This window comes from Sylvia atricapilla, chromosome 22 (genome assembly GCF_009819655.1).
Source record: "Sylvia atricapilla isolate bSylAtr1 chromosome 22, bSylAtr1.pri, whole genome shotgun sequence".
NCBI lineage: Eukaryota > Metazoa > Chordata > Aves > Passeriformes > Sylviidae > Sylvia > Sylvia atricapilla.
In genome coordinates, this window is record NC_089161.1 from 743,608 (window position 1) to 761,377 (window position 17,770).

Consider the following 17,770-nt stretch of genomic DNA (forward strand, 5'->3'; position numbering starts at 1 on the left):
TGGGAGTAATTCAGGGTTGAAAAAGTGAAAGGGTTTGATAATGATAGTAGATATGGCTGGGTCTTGGTTGCAGGGCAGCATGAGACCTGTGCAGCCTCTTGCTCTCTCTCCTCTGCAGCTGCATTCAGCCCTGCAGGTAGTTGTCCTATTTTAAACGTGCTCATATCTGTCCATATTTTAGGACTGTGGCAGCCACCAACATGAACGAGACCAGCAGCCGCTCTCATGCTGTGTTTACAATTGTCTTCACTCAGAAGAAACACGACACAGAGACTGACCTTTCCACAGAGAAGGTGTGTTACGGATAAGTAGCCTTCCCTGCAGCGTCTGTAGTTGTGTCCTTGCTGTAATTCCCAGCACTAATGCTGCTGTTGCTGTCCCAGGTCAGCAAGATCAGCCTGGTGGATCTGGCCGGCAGCGAGCGCGCCGACTCCACCGGGGCCAAGGGGACACGGCTCAAGGTGTGGGGACACTGCTGGGGAGGGCAGTCTGTGGGCACTCTCACCTCTCATGTGGGGAGAAAGCTGCCCACGCCCAGCCTCCGTGGCTGGACAGCCTTAACTGCTGTAAAAAACTGCTCTCTGTTTCCTCAGGAAGGAGCAAATATAAACAAGTCTCTCACAACTCTGGGCAAAGTTATCTCAGCACTGGCTGAAGTGGTAAGTAGAGCCTTTCCTTGCCTGCAGCAACCTTTGCATAGCTGGTCAGATGGGAGCAGTAAAATCCGTGCAGTACAGCAGAATCATTTGCTGTTCCTAGCCTTGCATTCTCGGCCCTATTAGCTGTGTGTATTTTGATAGATGAATAGAGTTGATACTATTCTGTGGGTGTCACACAGGCTGTCAACAGATGGAAGCTTTGGTCTGTTTAACTGTGAAGAAGCCTTGCAAAAGAGGCCTGTGTTTATGTAGAAGACCTGTTCACATAGCAAGTTTTTAGACCTTCACAGCAGTAATTTTATCTTCATTTGAAAGAATAATTTTAGAAAACTTAACTGCAGCTTTGTTGTTAAAATTTATAGAAACAGCAGTGCAAAAATTTGATTCACTGGCGTTCTTTGCAATGGCAAGACTTAATAATGTCCTAAGTGAGCATATATTGATCCAAGCAAAGTGTTGTGGGTTTAGAAAAGTACTCAGTATTTTATTTTTGTACTCAACTACTATTAAAGAAAACCAAACAAATAAATGGTTGTTGTTCCTTTTAAAAGTGAGTCAACACCTTGGACAGGTTGAATATGCTTAAGTGTTCTTTAGATGATTTTTTTTTTCAATTGAAGCAATTCTCATTAATTTGGCTTCTCAAGAAAAGGAAGTACTGTCTGATATGGAAATGATGTATAAATCTGTGTAAAGAAGCTCATTCTCCTCCTTCTTCCTTCTTTCTTAATGCTTTCAACTTAGGATAACTGCACCAGCAAGGTAGGATGGTCTGAGTAGGAGTAGATGTTGGTGTCTTTGCCTAGTGGAATGTTTGCTGCTTGGAATTGTGTTAGAACACAGAATTTAAATGTCAGGAAGATGTTCTTATGCAGAAAATCCTTCCTGTTTTTCATGTTGTGTTGTTTCTTTGTAGAGCAAAAAGAAGAAGAAGACAGACTTTATACCCTACAGGGATTCTGTACTAACGTGGCTCCTTCGAGAAAATTTAGGTATGGCTGGTTTGTCTGTGCCAGTGTGGGAGGAAGGTCTCACTGAATTTCCTGACTTCTTTTAACTCAAATTTGTGTTCAGTATGAGTTGAAATATCTTCAGTAGCCAAATCTGAGTCCTCACAGGTCCACCTTGTGCTAATGCTGTAACTTTCCTGTGGTTTTTGTATATTTCTTAGTAGTGTAGAATTCAGTTGAATTGTGTAGTTTGTTGAAAACACTGATATTTGGTAGGTGGGTAGCTCCTGGAGTGTGCACTGTAGTTTCATTTAAAGTCTTGCCTGTTCCCTCTAGGTGGTAACTCCAGAACTGCAATGGTCGCTGCTCTCAGTCCAGCAGACATCAACTACGATGAAACTTTGAGCACTTTAAGGTACTTTCTCTGTTTGCTCTTTGCTTTAAAGGCCTTACCTTGTCCTTTAAACCTTTGATTTATTGTGAGTTGAGCTTATCTGTGGGGAAGAGCACTCTGCTGACAACAGCTCAATTCCCCTACAGAGGAAGCAGGGATTTATTGCCTGCTTTTCTGACAGGACACTGGAAGCGAAATGACTTCTGTGCTTGTCTTGCTGCATGCCTGTGTTCCATGTAGGTTGTGTATAGGCTGTGTTCGTGGTGAGGGTACATTGTTTTGTCTGGTTGCAGGTATGCTGATCGTGCAAAGCAGATCAAGTGCAATGCTGTTATCAACGAGGATCCCAACGCCAAGCTGGTGCGGGAGCTGAAGGAGGAGGTGACAAGGCTCAAGGATCTCCTGCGTGCCCAAGGGCTGGGAGATATTATTGACAGTAAGTGGATTAAACACACCTCACCGTCCTGGGCTTGGCCTCTCTGGCAGAGGAGGGAGGCCTGAGCCTGTGAGAGAAAGGGATTTAGAACGCGGATTTTAAATATAGGCGCTGATAATTGAGTTTGGAATCTGATTTTAGAAATGGCAGCCCCTTCTGTCTTTGAATGACCGTCTTAGGCTTGGGTGTGGAGTTGACAAGGCACCTTCAAACTCCCAAGGGAAAATATGGAGTTTGAATTTCCTATTATTGTAGAAATGCTTTTATGTAATAGATCTTACACATTCAGGAGTTGCTGTCTGTTATGGAGGATTTTTTGTCTGGCTGCCAATAAAAGAGCTGAGATGCAGAAACTCAGTTTCATACTGAGGAAAAAAAGGCGTCTTTCCTTCCTCCTTAGAGGGTTAAGGTTGTTAGTTGATACGTGGCTTCAGTGCCATCCCCGCTCAGAAAAGAAAACAATGGCTAATGTTAGACAGTGCCCTGAGTGACAAATCATTTGTCATCTTGAAATAACTATGCAACAGCTGCTTGTGAATAACTAATGAATCCTTTTGGGAGATTTTGAGTTAGGTTGGCAGAGCAGTGTTGTACTGATTTGCTTTGCCAGCAGCCTCTTAAAGCACTAGAACACACTGGTGCCCAATTTCCTTGTCCTGATTCCAAACAAGACAAAATGAACTGAAATTTTAGCTGCTACGTTCTCCTGTAATATGATTTAATTCCTAGTGAAGGAAATGCCCATAAAAGCACAGAATGTATTCCAGTGGATTAAAAGCTGCTTTGACTGTAAAAAATAGGAATGTTGCACCAGTTTCTGATTTTTCAGATCTTTTTGTTGGTGAAGCAGAAGTCCTGACTTAGTCACAGACTACTAAAGACATGTGACATGTATTTATCTCTTTGTTTGCTTGTGTTCGAGAGAATGGGGCCAGAAGACAATGAAATACAAGTGTTTTCATGCTTGTTGCAGTCTCTGAGTTTTGGTTCTAAATCCAAACTGAAAAAACTGTGTTACTGAAAACTGTGTTTGGTTTCTTTAAACATCAAGTAGCATTCTCTTCCCTTCCTATGTCACTAGTGAACCTTCAGTTTTGATCCTTCTTGTATTTTCCCTCCTGCTTCCTTTCAGTTGATCCAATGGGAGATGAATACTCTGGAAGTGGAGTCAAATGTGTGTATTGTGTGGTTCTCTTTTTAACCTGCTTTCTCTGGGTCAGCTTTTAACAGAGCTTTGCATGCCAGCATTTCTCAGAGGGAAATCCCAGACAGAACACTCCCTGGAATGCAGTGCAGGTTCATGAAAACCAGTCTCACCAGCACTTCCTAGACTGAGAACACAACCAAAAAAATGTGCAGAGTTCAAAGTGCAGCAAATGTTCATTGTTCCTTTCTGGCAGAATACAGAAGGGAGAGTGATAGTTCTCCAGTGTGTTTACATGACAGCACAGGATTTAGGTTTGAACCAGAAAATCTTTCAAATCTTTCCCCAGTTACTCAGTTCCTGCTCCTGTAGCTTCCTGGCATTTTAGCAGCTCTTTTCCACTTTGAAGTATCTGTTTTAAATGTTTCAGTTGATGAACTCAGGATGAAGTGTTACCAGTTCCTCCTGGACACTGCAGTGTATTTTGTATAGTCCTTAAAAAAAAAAAAAAAAAAAAAAAAAAAAAGCCAGACATCTTATACTGATGAAGGTCTCTTTTTTTGAGGTTAAATATACTTGGTTGCAGTTGATTAACTCGAGAGGGCTAAAACCAGTCAGGCAAAGAGCCTTTTATGTCTTTTGGCCTTTACTTCTAAGAAAGGGGAATATATGTAGTCCATTGCAAGGGGAACATAGTCCATGTAAATTCTAGGTTGGTAGACTTTTTAAACTCTTTCAGTCAGTCTTTTTGACCCTTACTCAATATCAGCTGAAAGAGATCTGTCTGAAATTTCCTAAAACTGAAGCTACTGGTGGTGTAAAGCCTCATGCTGGCCTGTGTGACATTCTGATGCTGCTTCCAAGGTGTGCACACGTGGTGGTGTGAGAGCTGCGGCTCCAGGAGCAGCGTGCATGGTCCTCAGGGCTCTCTGTGCTCACTGGGGAGCTACTGCAAGTGCCACTTCCTTTCTCTTCAGGAGTGCATGGCCTTTGAGACTCCATCCCTGCTCTGTCATGCCTGCTTTCCTCACCCTGCCACCGTTCCCTTCCCTTAACCTGCTTTTCTTCTGTGACACTCCCAGCCCTGCCTCCTGGATTTGCAGATGGTGGTTTTCAAACTGACTCGGGGCAATCATTGTGTCCATGAGGCTGAAACAGCAGCTTGGGCATGGGCTGAACCAGGGCGTGGGGCTGACAGTGGCAGCATTGCTCAGGGCAGGAGATGTAGGAGGACAGGGAAATTTATGTCTGGGTGAGCATCTCGCTTTTTATAAGTGTGATGCCTTGTTTATAGCTAGCAGGGTCTGATTTGACCTGTTTCTTTCCTCAAGTGATTTATTTTAAAGGATTTGTCTTTGAAATTAAATTTTAAAATACTAAGTTATTAAAACTGAGCTGTTCAGTTACCTGGTATTTTCATGTTAGAAGATTTTTCTTTTGGTGTGTGATTATTCTGAGGATATGGTTTACAGACATGTCCAAGAAGCCAAGTAAATTAATATAAATTTCCCTTGTATGTTTGGTTTTAAATCATTCAGTCAGCTTTTCTTATTCTCTGGCTTTTAAGGCAGCATTTTCAGGCCTGCAGGTTTTCAGGCTACAAAAGCTACCTTGTTAATTTTGGTGGTTTTTAAAAGGCCTTTCTTATTTAAACTAACAGCCAAAAATCTTTGAAGCACATTCTGAAGTGTAAGACACTTATCAGATATTTCTGATGAGCTGAGCAGATACATTAGATTTCCATTTTTATTCAGATAAGGAAGGTCAATAAGCAGCATAATGATGTTATTGTGAACTTATGTTCTCTTGTCCCTGTCATGCACTGGCAGGGGATTCACATCCTCTCTGGTGAGAGGTTAAGGAGAGGAAGTCCTTTGTCCGTGTGGTCTGGGCGCTCTAGCAGCAGAACCACTGCTGTGATAAAGATTTACTTAGTCATCATTTCACATTAAAGGACTCTGGAAGAGAGTTTTCCTGAGCTTAAGAGGTTGGTGTCTCAGATTTCAGCCCAAAATGTCATTAATCTCATGAGGATCTCAGTCTGGTCCTGCTCTGAGCTTCAGGTGCTCAGTTTAGTGTTCAGTGAGGAATAGGATGGTTGCTTTTTGCCAATGTGTGATTTGTTTTTTCAAGCTTTTTTGTTTTAAAGGGTTTATAATGCAGTCTTTCCTAGGGAACCTCAGGGTCTGAGCTGAGTTACTATATTACTGTTGCAAGCATTAAAAGATTTGTTTCAGAACTGCCATCTAAAAATTACAAAACTTGCCTTCTTGCTGCTTAAATGCTTTCCTCTTACACTGGTATTTCCTTCCTTCCTTTCTTCCTCCCCTTTTTCCTCTTCCTCCCCCCTTCCTGTTTTCCTTTTTCCTCTCTTCCTGCCTTCCCTCTGTCTGTGTGTCTCTCTCTCAGATCTGAAAGATTTTCAGAACAATAAGCATAGATACTTGCTAGCCTCCGAGAATCAACGTCCTGGCAATTTTTCCACAGCCTCCATGGGGTCCCTCACTGCCTCTCCATCCTCCTGCTCTCTCAGTAGTCAGGTGGGCTTAACATCTGTGTCCAGTATACAGGAAAGAATCATGTCAACACCTGGAGGAGAAGAGGCCATTGAACGTCTGAAGGTGGGTACCAAGGCTAAAGAATCATGAACCTGGGAGAACTTCCTTTCATAAATATCTCCTGTGTCTGCAGGAATTGTCTGAAACCCACTTGCACCTTAAAGAGGGCACTTAACTGCAGTGGGCTAGAAACTGGGTCTGTGCACAGCCTCTCTTGTTAGCATTATTTAGGTTTAATTGTAGCCTGGAGCTACAATTAAATTATAAATTAAATTCTTGATTCTTATTTAGGGGTCCTCTGATGCAGTTGTAGTTACGGAAAATTTGATCCTCAGCGTAGACTTAGAGGCCTGGTGTGAGCCAAGTCTGACTTGCAAATGCACTCAGTTGTCAGAAAACCAAATTACCCCACAGTTGAAAAAGAGGAGGAAGAATAATCCTGCCACTGTTGTCTTGGCCCAGCCCCCAGAGATTAAAATGTGAAGCACAGAATGGCATGTTTGGGCCAGACAAAGGCAGCCTTGTCCCCTGCTGCACGGCATTGAGCCACTGCAGAGAGCACCAGTGGAGGATTGCTGGGGTTCTGTGAAAGCCCCCCAGTGTCCATGGGTGCAGGAGTGGGCAGAGCTGGCTGTGTTGGATCTCTGCAGCATTCTCCTGTTTGTCCATCAGACACTGCCACGGGGCTGAGCACACTCTGCATTTCCCTTTCCTCCTGGAAACCTCCGTTGCCATGGCAGTGACAGCGTGCTCTCTGCCTTGCCTTGGCATCCAGCTCCTGAAACACGTCTGTACATCAGTTTCTTTTCAAAAAAGGGAAACGGGTTTAGGTGGTTCAAAATAAAGTCTGACTGTGGTTATATATGAAGTCATCTTTTCTTCTCAGCTCGTCTTCAGGACTATCTTCCCTTTTAAAAATGAAGGGAAACAAATAAGAATTTTAAAGCGCTAGGAATCCTTTTTATGTGTGAAATTAATTTGAGGCCTAAATAGAGCAGAAACTTCAATTGCTTTGTGTGTTATTACGTGAAGAACTTTGGGCAGAATTGTAAATTAGCTTTTGATGTTTGCCTGCAGGAGTCTGAGAAGATCATCGCAGAGCTGAACGAAACGTGGGAAGAGAAACTGAGGAAAACAGAGGCCATTAGGATGGAAAGGTCAGGAATGGGAGGTGCTGGAAAGGGGAAAAGTTACTCTGTTCAAAAGCCATGGAGCAGCAGAATGGTGTTAGGGAGGGTTCTGCTGACCCCTGGGTGAGGTGTAGGACAGCAGGGGCAATGCTGGGAGGAACTCCTGCTCTTCCTGGGTTTCTCAGTTGAAGTTGCTGTTCCACAGCCCGCTCCCAGACTGAAGTTTACCACCTTGCCCTGCTGTGCTCTGAGCTGGTGACAGTCCTGGGTTGGCTGCTTCAAAGTCTAATAGAGTCATTACCTGGCTTTCATCAGACCTTACTTGTCTAAGAAGCCTGGAATGGGGTCAATATCTTGCTTTTCTCTCTCAGAGAGGCACTGTTGGCAGAAATGGGAGTTGCCATTCGGGAAGATGGAGGAACACTGGGAGTCTTCTCACCCAAAAAGGTAAAGAAAATTGTTAACTATTGCATCATGTTCCCAGAAGGATAATCGAACTGAGAGGAAGGTGATGAGTGTTGAACTCTTTTGGATCTTGCTTTAGGAGATGCTGTGCTGCAAGGAGGAGTTTGCAGCTCCTTATGTACCTTCATTCAGTAGCAACTTGGAAGGTGCCCTGACTTAATTCTGTTGCCATTTTCTGCAGTAGCTGTGTGTGACCTTTGTGTGCTCTACCTGTTCTTCTTTGAGATACCCAGAGAAGATTTAAGGCTTGTTTAGGTGTTATTCCTTGAATTGTTTGTTAATCCTTCCTTCTTCCCCTCGGTAAAATGGATGATGTTCTAATGAACCAGTGAACACAGGGGAATGTTTCATTCCATACTTGCCATTAGTTCTGTTCTCTGAAATTTGACAGAAGCAGAACTGTGCAGGAAAAGGACATAAATCAGTGCTGTAACTGTAAAATAAAGAGGTTAGCAAAGAAGCTATCTCTGCAGGTAAAGCAGAATTACAGAAGTAGTACAAGGAAAAGAACCTGCTTTCTTTTATCTTAAAAATCTTTGGACAAGCAGCATGGGTAGTATTTTAGTGTGCAGGTGTGTAATAAACTTGATGTAGGTGCCTATTCAGAGGCACTGCACAGAAATGTAGAACCCCAGAATTGGTTAAAATGTTTAATCCTTCAGTTAGACTGTGATGCTTAGCGTTGGTAGAACTCAGGTTTGCTTTTGGTAGCTACTCCAGGAGTGCCCAAGGTTTGTAAAGATGCTGATTCATGGAGTATCCTTTATATTTCTTTCTCTTCTGTTGTGGATCCTCATCTCCTTTTAGATTTTTCCTCAGAGGCCATCAGCTCTTTTTGATGATTCTTTTGGTCCATTTTCAGCTGATCAGGTTTGTGTATAAAAGCCACCTGGATAAAGTAGTTGCTTTGGTGATAGATAGTATTTATTTTTACCTATATAGGATTTATTAGGAGAAGTAAAACTCCCAACCCTGTCCTGACTGCTTCTGTGCCTTGCTATCCTTGCAGTTCCATTAGTTCTCCTTCTAGCAACTGTGGCTGCTGTGAAAATTAGGAGATGAGAACTTAGATAGAAAATGTGAAGTGTTTTGTATAAAGACCTTACACTTCTGAGGCACCACTGTGTATCTCACCATATGCAAGGAGTGAATAGTTGGGTGTGCCAGCGTCATCTCTAAAGCTTTATTTCTTACAGAATATTCAAGTGGTGCAAGTTGTAGTGGTGTGACAGCAGTTGACTGTGTCTGGGATTTGGTTTCTCTACATTTTTCTCTTTATTGAAGAGCTTTAAACAGCTCCAGGTGCTGATTTGTGCAGTGAACAGCAATGGCAGCATGGAACACCTTCAGCTGCAGCTTTGGGTCACTCCTGGATGTTTAGGGGTCAAAAAGCTGTATTTTTTTCTAACCCTTTCTGTTCTTACAATTCAATCTTCCATGGGGCAATTGGCAATCAGAGTCCTTCATTCAAAGGCAAATTCATCGTGAACATCCAGCCATTTTTGGGCTTCTGTAAAAGTGCTGTTAAAAGCTCTCATAAGTAAACTTTTAGCATCTAAGGTAAGTTGATGGAAGTAATATTCCTAAGGAATCCAAGCCAAATTTATTTCTTTATCCCAAATTGATTCTGTTTGAGGGTAGGGTAACAGAGGGACAAGTGGCTTATTAACAGTTTTATTTCTCTTTTATCATCTTTCTGCTTTACTTATGTTTAACCCTTTGTGCCTTTTCTTTTGTGCTTGTGCTTACTGCCATCTCACTGGCCAGATTTTCACACCAAGGCCTTGTGACTTGTTTGCTGATTCCAATGGGGTTTTTTCACCAAAGAAGGTTGGTTTAGTAACTGTAGTGGATTTAAATTTAGAAGTTTAGATGAAGAGCTTATTAGCTGTTGGTGTCAGAGAATACTGGTAGCTTTAGATTTTGTTTTGACCTTAACAGACTTTGCCAAATAAGCACCTGACCCGTGTAGCCCAGGAAAAGCCAAAGTTTATTCCATATCAGTTCCAAAATTCCACGGAAGCAACCTTTTCTGCTCTTGACTTCTCTTATCAAAGCTTACAGAGATTTTTTTTAAGGACTTCTTTTTTTTCCAGCTGAATCCTTTCTTCCTTCCATGGATTGATATTTTGAATAACTAAGCAGTCTGAGCTGTATTTTGCTGGTACTTTGTAATGCTTTGCAGCACTTTAAGAAGTTATGTTTGAAAAAATCCATTATGGAATAATCTGGATACACGTGCTGGATTAATGCCCTCCCTCCACAGCTGCAGGAATGAGTCTGAAAGCAGAACCTCACTTCTTAATCAACTTTTTCCTTTTGTTCTTTCAGACTCCTCACCTTGTAAACCTTAACGAGGATCCACTCATGTCGGAATGTCTGCTCTACTACATCAAAGATGGCATTACGAGGTGAGAGTTGGTGCTGACACACTCTGGAGTTGCCTTCTTTGCCTGCCTAAATCCCCATGCTGGAGACACCATGAGTTTAAATAATAATTGTGCCTCGAGCTGTTCAAGTTGCAGGTACAAATGAAGCATGAGATTGCTGGAGGTGGAAAAAAGTGCAGAAATGCAATTTCTTTTAATTCGACTTGGTGTTCAAAAGTAACATGTGCAGTCACTCAGCTTTAAGAAATTGTTATTGCACCTGGGCAGTGAAGGAAAGCATGACATCCCCTCTTAAGTTTGTGGTAAAACTTACTGAAGTGCATGAGAGATTTTGATGGGTGCAGGATTAAACAGCATAGCAACTGGAATATGGCTGAATGGTAGCTTTATTATTTAAATAAGTTGTCATTCATGTCATTTAATGGATTCTGCATTCACAGATATGAGATAAAATTTAATTGCCAGACTTTGAATTAAAAATTGATTTTATTCCAAAACTTGTTATCAAAACAGCTGGAAAGAGAGAGGCAATTTTTGATTATTTTTGGAGCACCAAGCTGTGTTTGGTTGCTTAGTTCCTGGGGAACAAATGGAGGGGCTGGCATATGGTACTACTCTAATGTGCATTGAGCCCACTGAAGGGAGTATCAAAGTGTGGGGAATTCAGCAGAGAAGGATGACTGGAATGGTTTAGGGCTTAAGAAGTCATTGTAAGTTTGGAGTCTAGCTCATTGACATCAGAAATGTGTAAATTACTAAGTGGAGCAAGTTTGTAACCATTAGGATTGGAAATGAAGTTGTCTGTACCTAGAATTGCACAAACACTTGGGTTTGAAGTGGACATAAATCTTCGTGCTCCAGGGTACAGCCCAGCTGTCTGTCTGGATGCTGGATGAAACTGCTTGTGGCATCAAATTATTCTGCAAGAGCCTCCTGAGCCATTTGTGCTCCTTTGTTCAAGTGCAGGAGGTGATTGTTTGGATTATTGGACTATTTACTCCTTGTCTGCCAGCTGAAACACACCATGGGAAGTTCTCGTCGTGTTTTTTCCCCCTTCCGCATCCCTTTCTCAGAGGAGAAGGGTTTCACATGAGGGAAGGAATTACATTAAACTGAGAGGTGGCTAACATTCTAGTTCTCCCAGTGAGATGTTTTAAGGGAGAGAAGACTTTCCTATTGCCAAGCTGTCATTCTGCAGTTGATGGCAGGGCAGGCAGGTTCTCTGCAGCGCAGAACTCAGCCCCGGCCCAACCCTTGAGGTGTGAAGGGTAGTGTCAACAGTTCCACTTCTCCCTGGCTGCTGTGGCTGTGAGTGCAGTGCAGGGCTGCAGGAGGCTGCTGTGACTGTGTGTGCAGTGCAGTGCAGGGCTGCAGTGGGTCTGTGTGCAGTGCAGGGCTGCAGGAGGCTGCTGTGGGGTGTGAGTGCAGTGCAGGGCTGCAGGAGGCTGCTGTGGGGTGTGAGTGCAGTGCAGGGCTGCAGGAGCTGTGTCTGCTGTGGGTGTGTGTGCAGTGCAGTGCAGGGCTGCAGGAGGCTGCAGTGGGGTGTGAGTGCAGTGCAGGGCTGCAGGAGCTGTGTGTGCAGTGCAGTGCAGTGCAGGGCTGCAGGAGGCTGCTGTGGGGTGTGAGTGCAGTGCAGGGCTGCAGGAGCTGTGTGTGCAGTGCAGTGCAGGGCTGCAGGAGGCTGCTGTGGCTGTGTGTGCAGTGCAGTGCAGTGCAGGAGGCTGCAGTGGGGTGTGAGTGCAGTGCAGTGCAGGGCTGCAGGAAGCTGCTGTGGGTCTGTGTGCAGTGCAGGAGGCTGCAGGAGGCTGCTGTGGGGTGTGAGTGCAGTGCAGGGCTGCAGGAGCTGTGTCTGCTGTGGGTGTGTGTGCAGTGCAGGGCTGCAGGAGGCTGCTGTGGCTGTGTGTGCAGTGCAGTGCAGGAGCTGTGTCTGCTGTGGGGGTGTGTGCAGTGCAGTGCAGGAGGCTGGTGTGTGTGCAGTGAGGGCTGCAGGAGGCTGCAGTGGGGTGTGTGTGCAGTGCAGGGCTGCAGGAGCTGTGTCTGCTGTGGGGTGTGTGTGCAGTGCAGTGCAGTGCAGGGCTGCAGGAGGCTGGTGTGTGTGCAGTGCAGGGCTGCAGGAGGCTGCAGTGGGTCTGTGTGCAGTGCAGTGCAGGGCTGCAGGAGCTGTGTCTGCTGTGGGTCTGTGTGCAGTGCAGGGCTGCAGGAGGCTGCTGTGGGGTGTGAGTGCAGTGCAGTGCAGGGCTGCAGGAGGCTGCAGGAGGCTGCAGGAGGCTGCAGGAGCTGTGTGTGCAGTGAGGGCTGCAGGAGGCTGCAGTGCTGCTGACCTGTGCTGTGTGTTGCTGCAGGGTGGGGCAGGCGGACGCCGAGCGCCGGCAGGACATCGTGCTCAGTGGGGCTCACATCAAGGAGGAGCACTGTGTCTTCCGCAGCGAGAGGAACAACCACGGCGAAGGTAAAGGCTGCTCCTCCCTCACAGAAACGGTCTGCAGCTGAGTGGCATCCTCCCTTTTCCTTAAACAGAGACAGTGTGTCTCTGGGGTCCTTGGGGGTGCTTCTGACAATATCAAATGTGTAGCAGAAGCCACAGGAATGCAGAGGTGGGAGTCAGATTCGTGCTACTTCATTTAACCAGTAGTACTCTTACTTTTAGTTTTATACATGAGCTTATTAGGTGTGCTATATATTCTATAAACGCTTCTAATAAACTGAGTTTTGCCATTCAATCATATCGATTGTGGCATTTCTCCCGCCGACTGTGACACCTGCAGGCCACTGCTCCATCTCCCACGGCCTGTCTCTTTGCTACCTGGCCAGGGAATCCCAGGATTTGTAAGTTTTCTGTCCTGAGAAAAGGGTCAGTTTTGACTTGTTGTTTTCTTTAGTCTTAGGGAGAGAAAATGAAATTGGTTTATGTGGTAATAGCTTCAAATTGCAGCCTGCAGCCAGTATAGCAGTGAAATTCTTACCCTTCTTAACTAAAAACATGAAAAAAAAAAGTAGTTTCCAACTGTAGTAGGTGGAGAAATCAGTAGTATTGATTTCCTCTTGGGTCCTTATTTTTAAGCAGCACAACATCCAGGGGTGATAGACTTCTTTGGTGTTAGTATGGACATAGGCAGCAAATGAGAGCTCTCTGGGGCTTGCACACTTCTGTTCCTCTGCAGGACTCTCCAAAGTCTCACTCATCAACGTTTTCTTTGTAGTTATTGTTACTTTGGAGCCTTGTGAACGATCAGAAACCTACGTGAATGGCAAGAGGGTTGTGCAGCCTGTGCAGCTGCGCTCAGGTAAGAAATGTTACAGTAGGTGTTTTTGTACTCTCTGTGTGACAGTGGTGTCATATACAGGGAGTGCTGGGTGCTGTTCAGGCACAGTGTTGCTTTTCTGGAGTGTTTTAAACAGAAATTGGTACCATTCTTCTGTCAGCTGAGTTTTCTGTTCCTGTTTCTAGGAAATCGTATCATCATGGGTAAAAATCATGTCTTCAGGTTCAACCACCCAGAGCAAGCACGAGCAGAAAGAGAGAAGACACCATCAGCTGAGACTCCCTCAGAGCCAGTTGACTGGACCTTTGCTCAGAGGGAGCTTCTGGAGAAGCAGGGCATTGACATGAAGCAAGAGATGGAGAAAAGGTAATAAAATAACTCCAAATTCCGACCTGAAACAAGGAAGAGTCAGCAGTAGGTTACTGGGTTCTGCCACACAGAGTCTCTGTGGAAGTTGAGAAAGCTTCCTCCTTATTTTACTGTAGGGTTTCAGTGCTCCAGCTCCTGTAAACATCACAGGTAAGCACCTAATGCTGCAGAGCTTTAGGTGAGGGCTGAAGTGCAGCTTCAGGGTTTCACTTCCATGGTATTGAATAGCCAGAGAACAGTTCCTTTTAAGGACAATGACTTTGGCTCTTGTAGCTGTAATTCAGGGGACTGTGCACACAGAGTAACACCACCATGAAACAGAATGACCTCTGAGTACTTCTCTTCTTCTGTTCATCTTCAGATTACAAGAAATGGAAATCTTATATAAGAAAGAGAAGGAGGAAGCTGATCTCTTGTTGGAGCAGCAAAGACTGGTATGTGTCCTTACTCCTGATTAACTATGCCTTTGGCAAACAGTAATTCCTGTCCTTGCTTATCTGAAAGTTTAGGAAACCTGCTTGGGTTGTCTGCACAATGCAGTTCTCCCTTTGCTTTCAAATTTTTTTGTGTCTACAGTGAATTATTATCAGTATGAGTGAGCTCCTTCAGGTTAATTCAGAGATTGTGATTGACAGTAAAGAGGCTTTAATCAAATCTTGTTGGGATAGATCGGATTTCTTGCAAGTTAACCTGAAAGAAGGGCATTTTTGTGCTCTTTGATTTCTGAAGTTTCTTTTCAGTAGTCTAAACAGCTACTCCTTGGGATGTTTGCCTTTATTTTTGTCTTGGATCACCAGAACGTACTAATTTTGTGCTGCCAAAGAGATTCCTTGAACATTGATACTCTAGGTTTATTTTTTGAATGATGTCTGAAAATGTTGCTGCATTGTGCATGTTTTAACCCTTCTCCCTCCCCTGCATGGAGTTCCTTGTGAGGGTCTTGGTGGTACATGAGCCAATGGTGGGGTTCTGAGTAGGGAGCAGTTGTTAACTCATTCAGAGCACTGGGAATTCCACCACTCCACAGCTGTCTCAAATAGGAAGTCTGATAAATTCAGTCTGATACAGGAAGACTTCAGTCTTCTCACAACAAATGCCTCTGAAGTGTGCTACAAATAGAAATCAATGCATTCTTCAAGCACCCTGTAAATTTGGAAAACAAAACCAAACCCAGGAATGAAATCTAGATTTCCCTAAGAACCCCAAATCTCCTGATTCTGCTTTAGCTGGTTGTCTTCAGCCAGAACACAAATGTAGTGGTGCCAGAATTCTGATAAAAATTCCAAACTCGTGATTCGTGTTTGTAGTATGAGTTGGAGACCCCTGAAAACTGTGGGTTAAAGGCACTGCAGAGCTCCTGCCCTTCTCCCCCGGCCAGAATGGAGCAAAGTACTGTGCATTCCATAGGAAAAAGCTACTTTTTATTTTTTTAATTCCTATTACACACTTAGAGACTTCTGCATCTCTAATATTTCATCACAAGGGGCTAATTTCCTGGATGGAGAGGAGTGGCTGCAGACTTTGACCAAAGCAACCCTTAGTTCAGAAAAAAAGTTTAAATGTGACTAATTTACATGTTTCCTTTCTGGAATTTTATAGTTCAAATTTGCTAGCAAAAAAATAGTACAGTAAAGATGTGAAAATAAAAATAGTTAGAGTATTGAGTAACTTTTGGCAATGTATCAAATGAGATGCAAGTAATGGAATTCCCTTCCCTAAATTTTAGCTGACAGGCACAAGCTGAGCTATTGTATGAATTAAAGATGTGAAATTGGCTGTCTGGGAAGCTGCTTCCAATAAGGCTGCCTTTATAAAGTGATAAAGTGTTCTGAAGGGAATTTATTTCCCCAAATACTTCAGATGAAGCGAGGCTCTTTAGCGAGCGGATTGGTTAATATTGTAATAAAGATGCTGGTTTCTTCAAGTTTGTTTTGTTCTTGCTGGTTTCAGTCAGTGCAGCAAGGTGGAATGCCACCCTGCCTGCCTCTGCAGGATCCCTGGCCTAGCTGTGAGGGATCAAATCAAAGGAGGGCCTTGGGCAGGGAGCAGCATCCTGCTCAGCACAGTGCTCAGTGAGGATGTCTCAGGTGGCAGCACAGCTTTGATTTGTGTGCTGCAGTGTGCAGAGCCTGGGAGGGACAGGGTTAGTGCACCCATGCAGATGTAGCTGAGGAAGGAGTGGGAAATCTGGGAGTGCATTTCAGCTTGTGTGCCTTGAAAGTGTTTACACTGCTGCAGTGTCAGGTGCTCTGCCTTACTGCTGAGTCAGACTGATTCTGAGAGAGAAATATATATATATACTCCTCTTGGTCCAAACTGGAGTGGAATCTCAGGTGTAAGAAGCTAGCTAATCCTGTTTACCAGATTGGCTGGAATCTCAGCATAAAACCAAAACAATCTGGATCTTTATTTGTTAGATGTGCAGTACAAAAAATAGCTCTCGTCCCCCCAAAATGCCAAGTGAAATATCTTTGCCTTGCTAGTATTACTAGGGAATAGAAGTAGTTGTTCTCCATTTCACAAATGGAATGTGAAGTTGTGTTATAGAGCTAAAATGGTCATAATGCCTCTGCAGTGGCCAGTTGACACTGGAATGTGGATTTTAGCTGCATTAATTGGTCTGGGTAACCTCTGAGTGCACGCAGGGCAATGACTCAGTGTCTCTTCATCAGGTTTTGATATGAAGACATGCTTCACCCATAAATAGTTCTATGGTAGATTTTTAAATATCAGTCCTGTGAAACTTGTGACTTAATGTTGGAGTAGTTCATGAATTTCCTTCCTGGTTGTGTCCCTGAGTGGCCCAGCTGCACTGGGGCTTCCTCCAGGGAACCTTTGGTTTCCACTGCAGCGTGCACTTTGGTAGATGCTGTTTCCTCAGGACACAAATTTTGTCAGCTGTAAACTGACAAAAAAGAAACACAAAGAGTTTCTAAACCAGTGTTTTGCCTGTATTTTCACCTAAAACTACAGGTTGATTCTCTAGTACTATTTCTAAAACTACATTAAGTTACAAGGAGTTCAATAATGTGAGTCTTTACCATAGGGCAGAGGAGTGTTTCCTTTCATAATGCCCCCCAAATTATGTTGCATTCCCCATTCTTCGTTGTCATCTAGCCAAAGTGTAAACTCGAGGAGCCTCTGGTGCTGGCTCAGTGACCTGGGTTTCCTTTGGCTGTTTCTGTTCCTGGTTTCTCATGTGCTCCCAATCTCCATGTGGAAAACAGGGATGTTAGCCAGAGGTGCATTAGACACTGACAGCTGTGTTGAAGGTGTTTGGATCACAGTGATACACAGGACTTTTTGCTTCTTAAAGACATGTCTTAATAAGCCTGTAAAGAAAAGTGGTCTGATTTTAATTCCTGGTTGCAGTAAGCAATGATGGATATCTTTAACTCCTGGTGGCAGTTTATCTGAACAGACATTCCTAGCATATGGAAACCTGAAGCTCTGCTCATTAAAAATCATTTAGCAAAAGGTGGAAAACTTGTAATGAAGAAGCAAAACGCATAATGCTTAGCAAGTGTGTGGAAGCTCCAGGCTCTAGGGTTTGAGAAGAAGACAAATCAAGGATATGAAATAGAGAATTCGTATTAAAACAATTAAAACCAGAAAGTCATTACTCTGCATTCTGCTGAAACTCATTCTTCGGACAGACAAGACTGATAATGGGTTTTTCCTTTAAACTAAGCAACAAGGTGCCAAATGGAAAAAAAACCAAACAAACCACAACCCATCTCTGAAACTCTGATTCTGGATGTCCTTCTAGCTTGTAGCAAGTCTTGGAGTATGAACCACTGTCTTCATCTGTCATAGTGGCACTTACAGTCCTTTTAACACTGAGCCTTTCGGCCGCTTCTGTTTCGTTTTTCCTTATCGTCTAACACTTCTCTGGCTGCTGTTGTAGTGAAATGGATTCTAAACTTGAGCATCCCTGCAACCACGTGCAACGTTACTAACCAGTGTTAACCCGACTTACTCTGCTGCTCATGACATCTTCTGTGATGGCTGT

The 17,770-nt window shown here is 43.8% G+C and overlaps 1 protein-coding gene across 10 annotated transcripts in view; it reads left to right on the forward strand.

Moving 5' to 3' along the window:
* Positions 1-17,770, forward strand: part of KIF1B (kinesin family member 1B) — a 74,959-nt gene that overhangs the window by 16,563 nt on the left and 40,626 nt on the right. For 3 of the 10 annotated variants that reach the window (XM_066334530.1, XM_066334533.1, XM_066334534.1), the window contains exons 6-19: positions 182-293; positions 384-461; positions 594-659; positions 1,576-1,651; positions 1,946-2,024; positions 2,297-2,439; positions 6,071-6,204; positions 7,219-7,298; positions 7,643-7,718; positions 10,068-10,147; positions 12,469-12,575; positions 13,327-13,410; positions 13,575-13,755; positions 14,120-14,192. In XM_066334530.1, coding sequence (XP_066190627.1) covers positions 182-293; positions 384-461; positions 594-659; positions 1,576-1,651; positions 1,946-2,024; positions 2,297-2,439; positions 6,071-6,204; positions 7,219-7,298; positions 7,643-7,718; positions 10,068-10,147; positions 12,469-12,575; positions 13,327-13,410; positions 13,575-13,755; positions 14,120-14,192 — 1,369 coding nt within the window. Of the gene's footprint in view, positions 1-181; positions 294-383; positions 462-593; positions 660-1,403; positions 1,422-1,575; positions 1,652-1,945; positions 2,025-2,296; positions 2,440-3,571; positions 3,614-5,992; positions 6,205-7,218; positions 7,299-7,642; positions 7,719-10,067; positions 10,148-12,468; positions 12,576-13,326; positions 13,411-13,574; positions 13,756-14,119; positions 14,193-17,770 lie in introns of all 10 variants that reach the window. The other 7 variants (XM_066334524.1, XM_066334531.1, XM_066334529.1 and 4 more) reach the window with 5 other exon arrangements.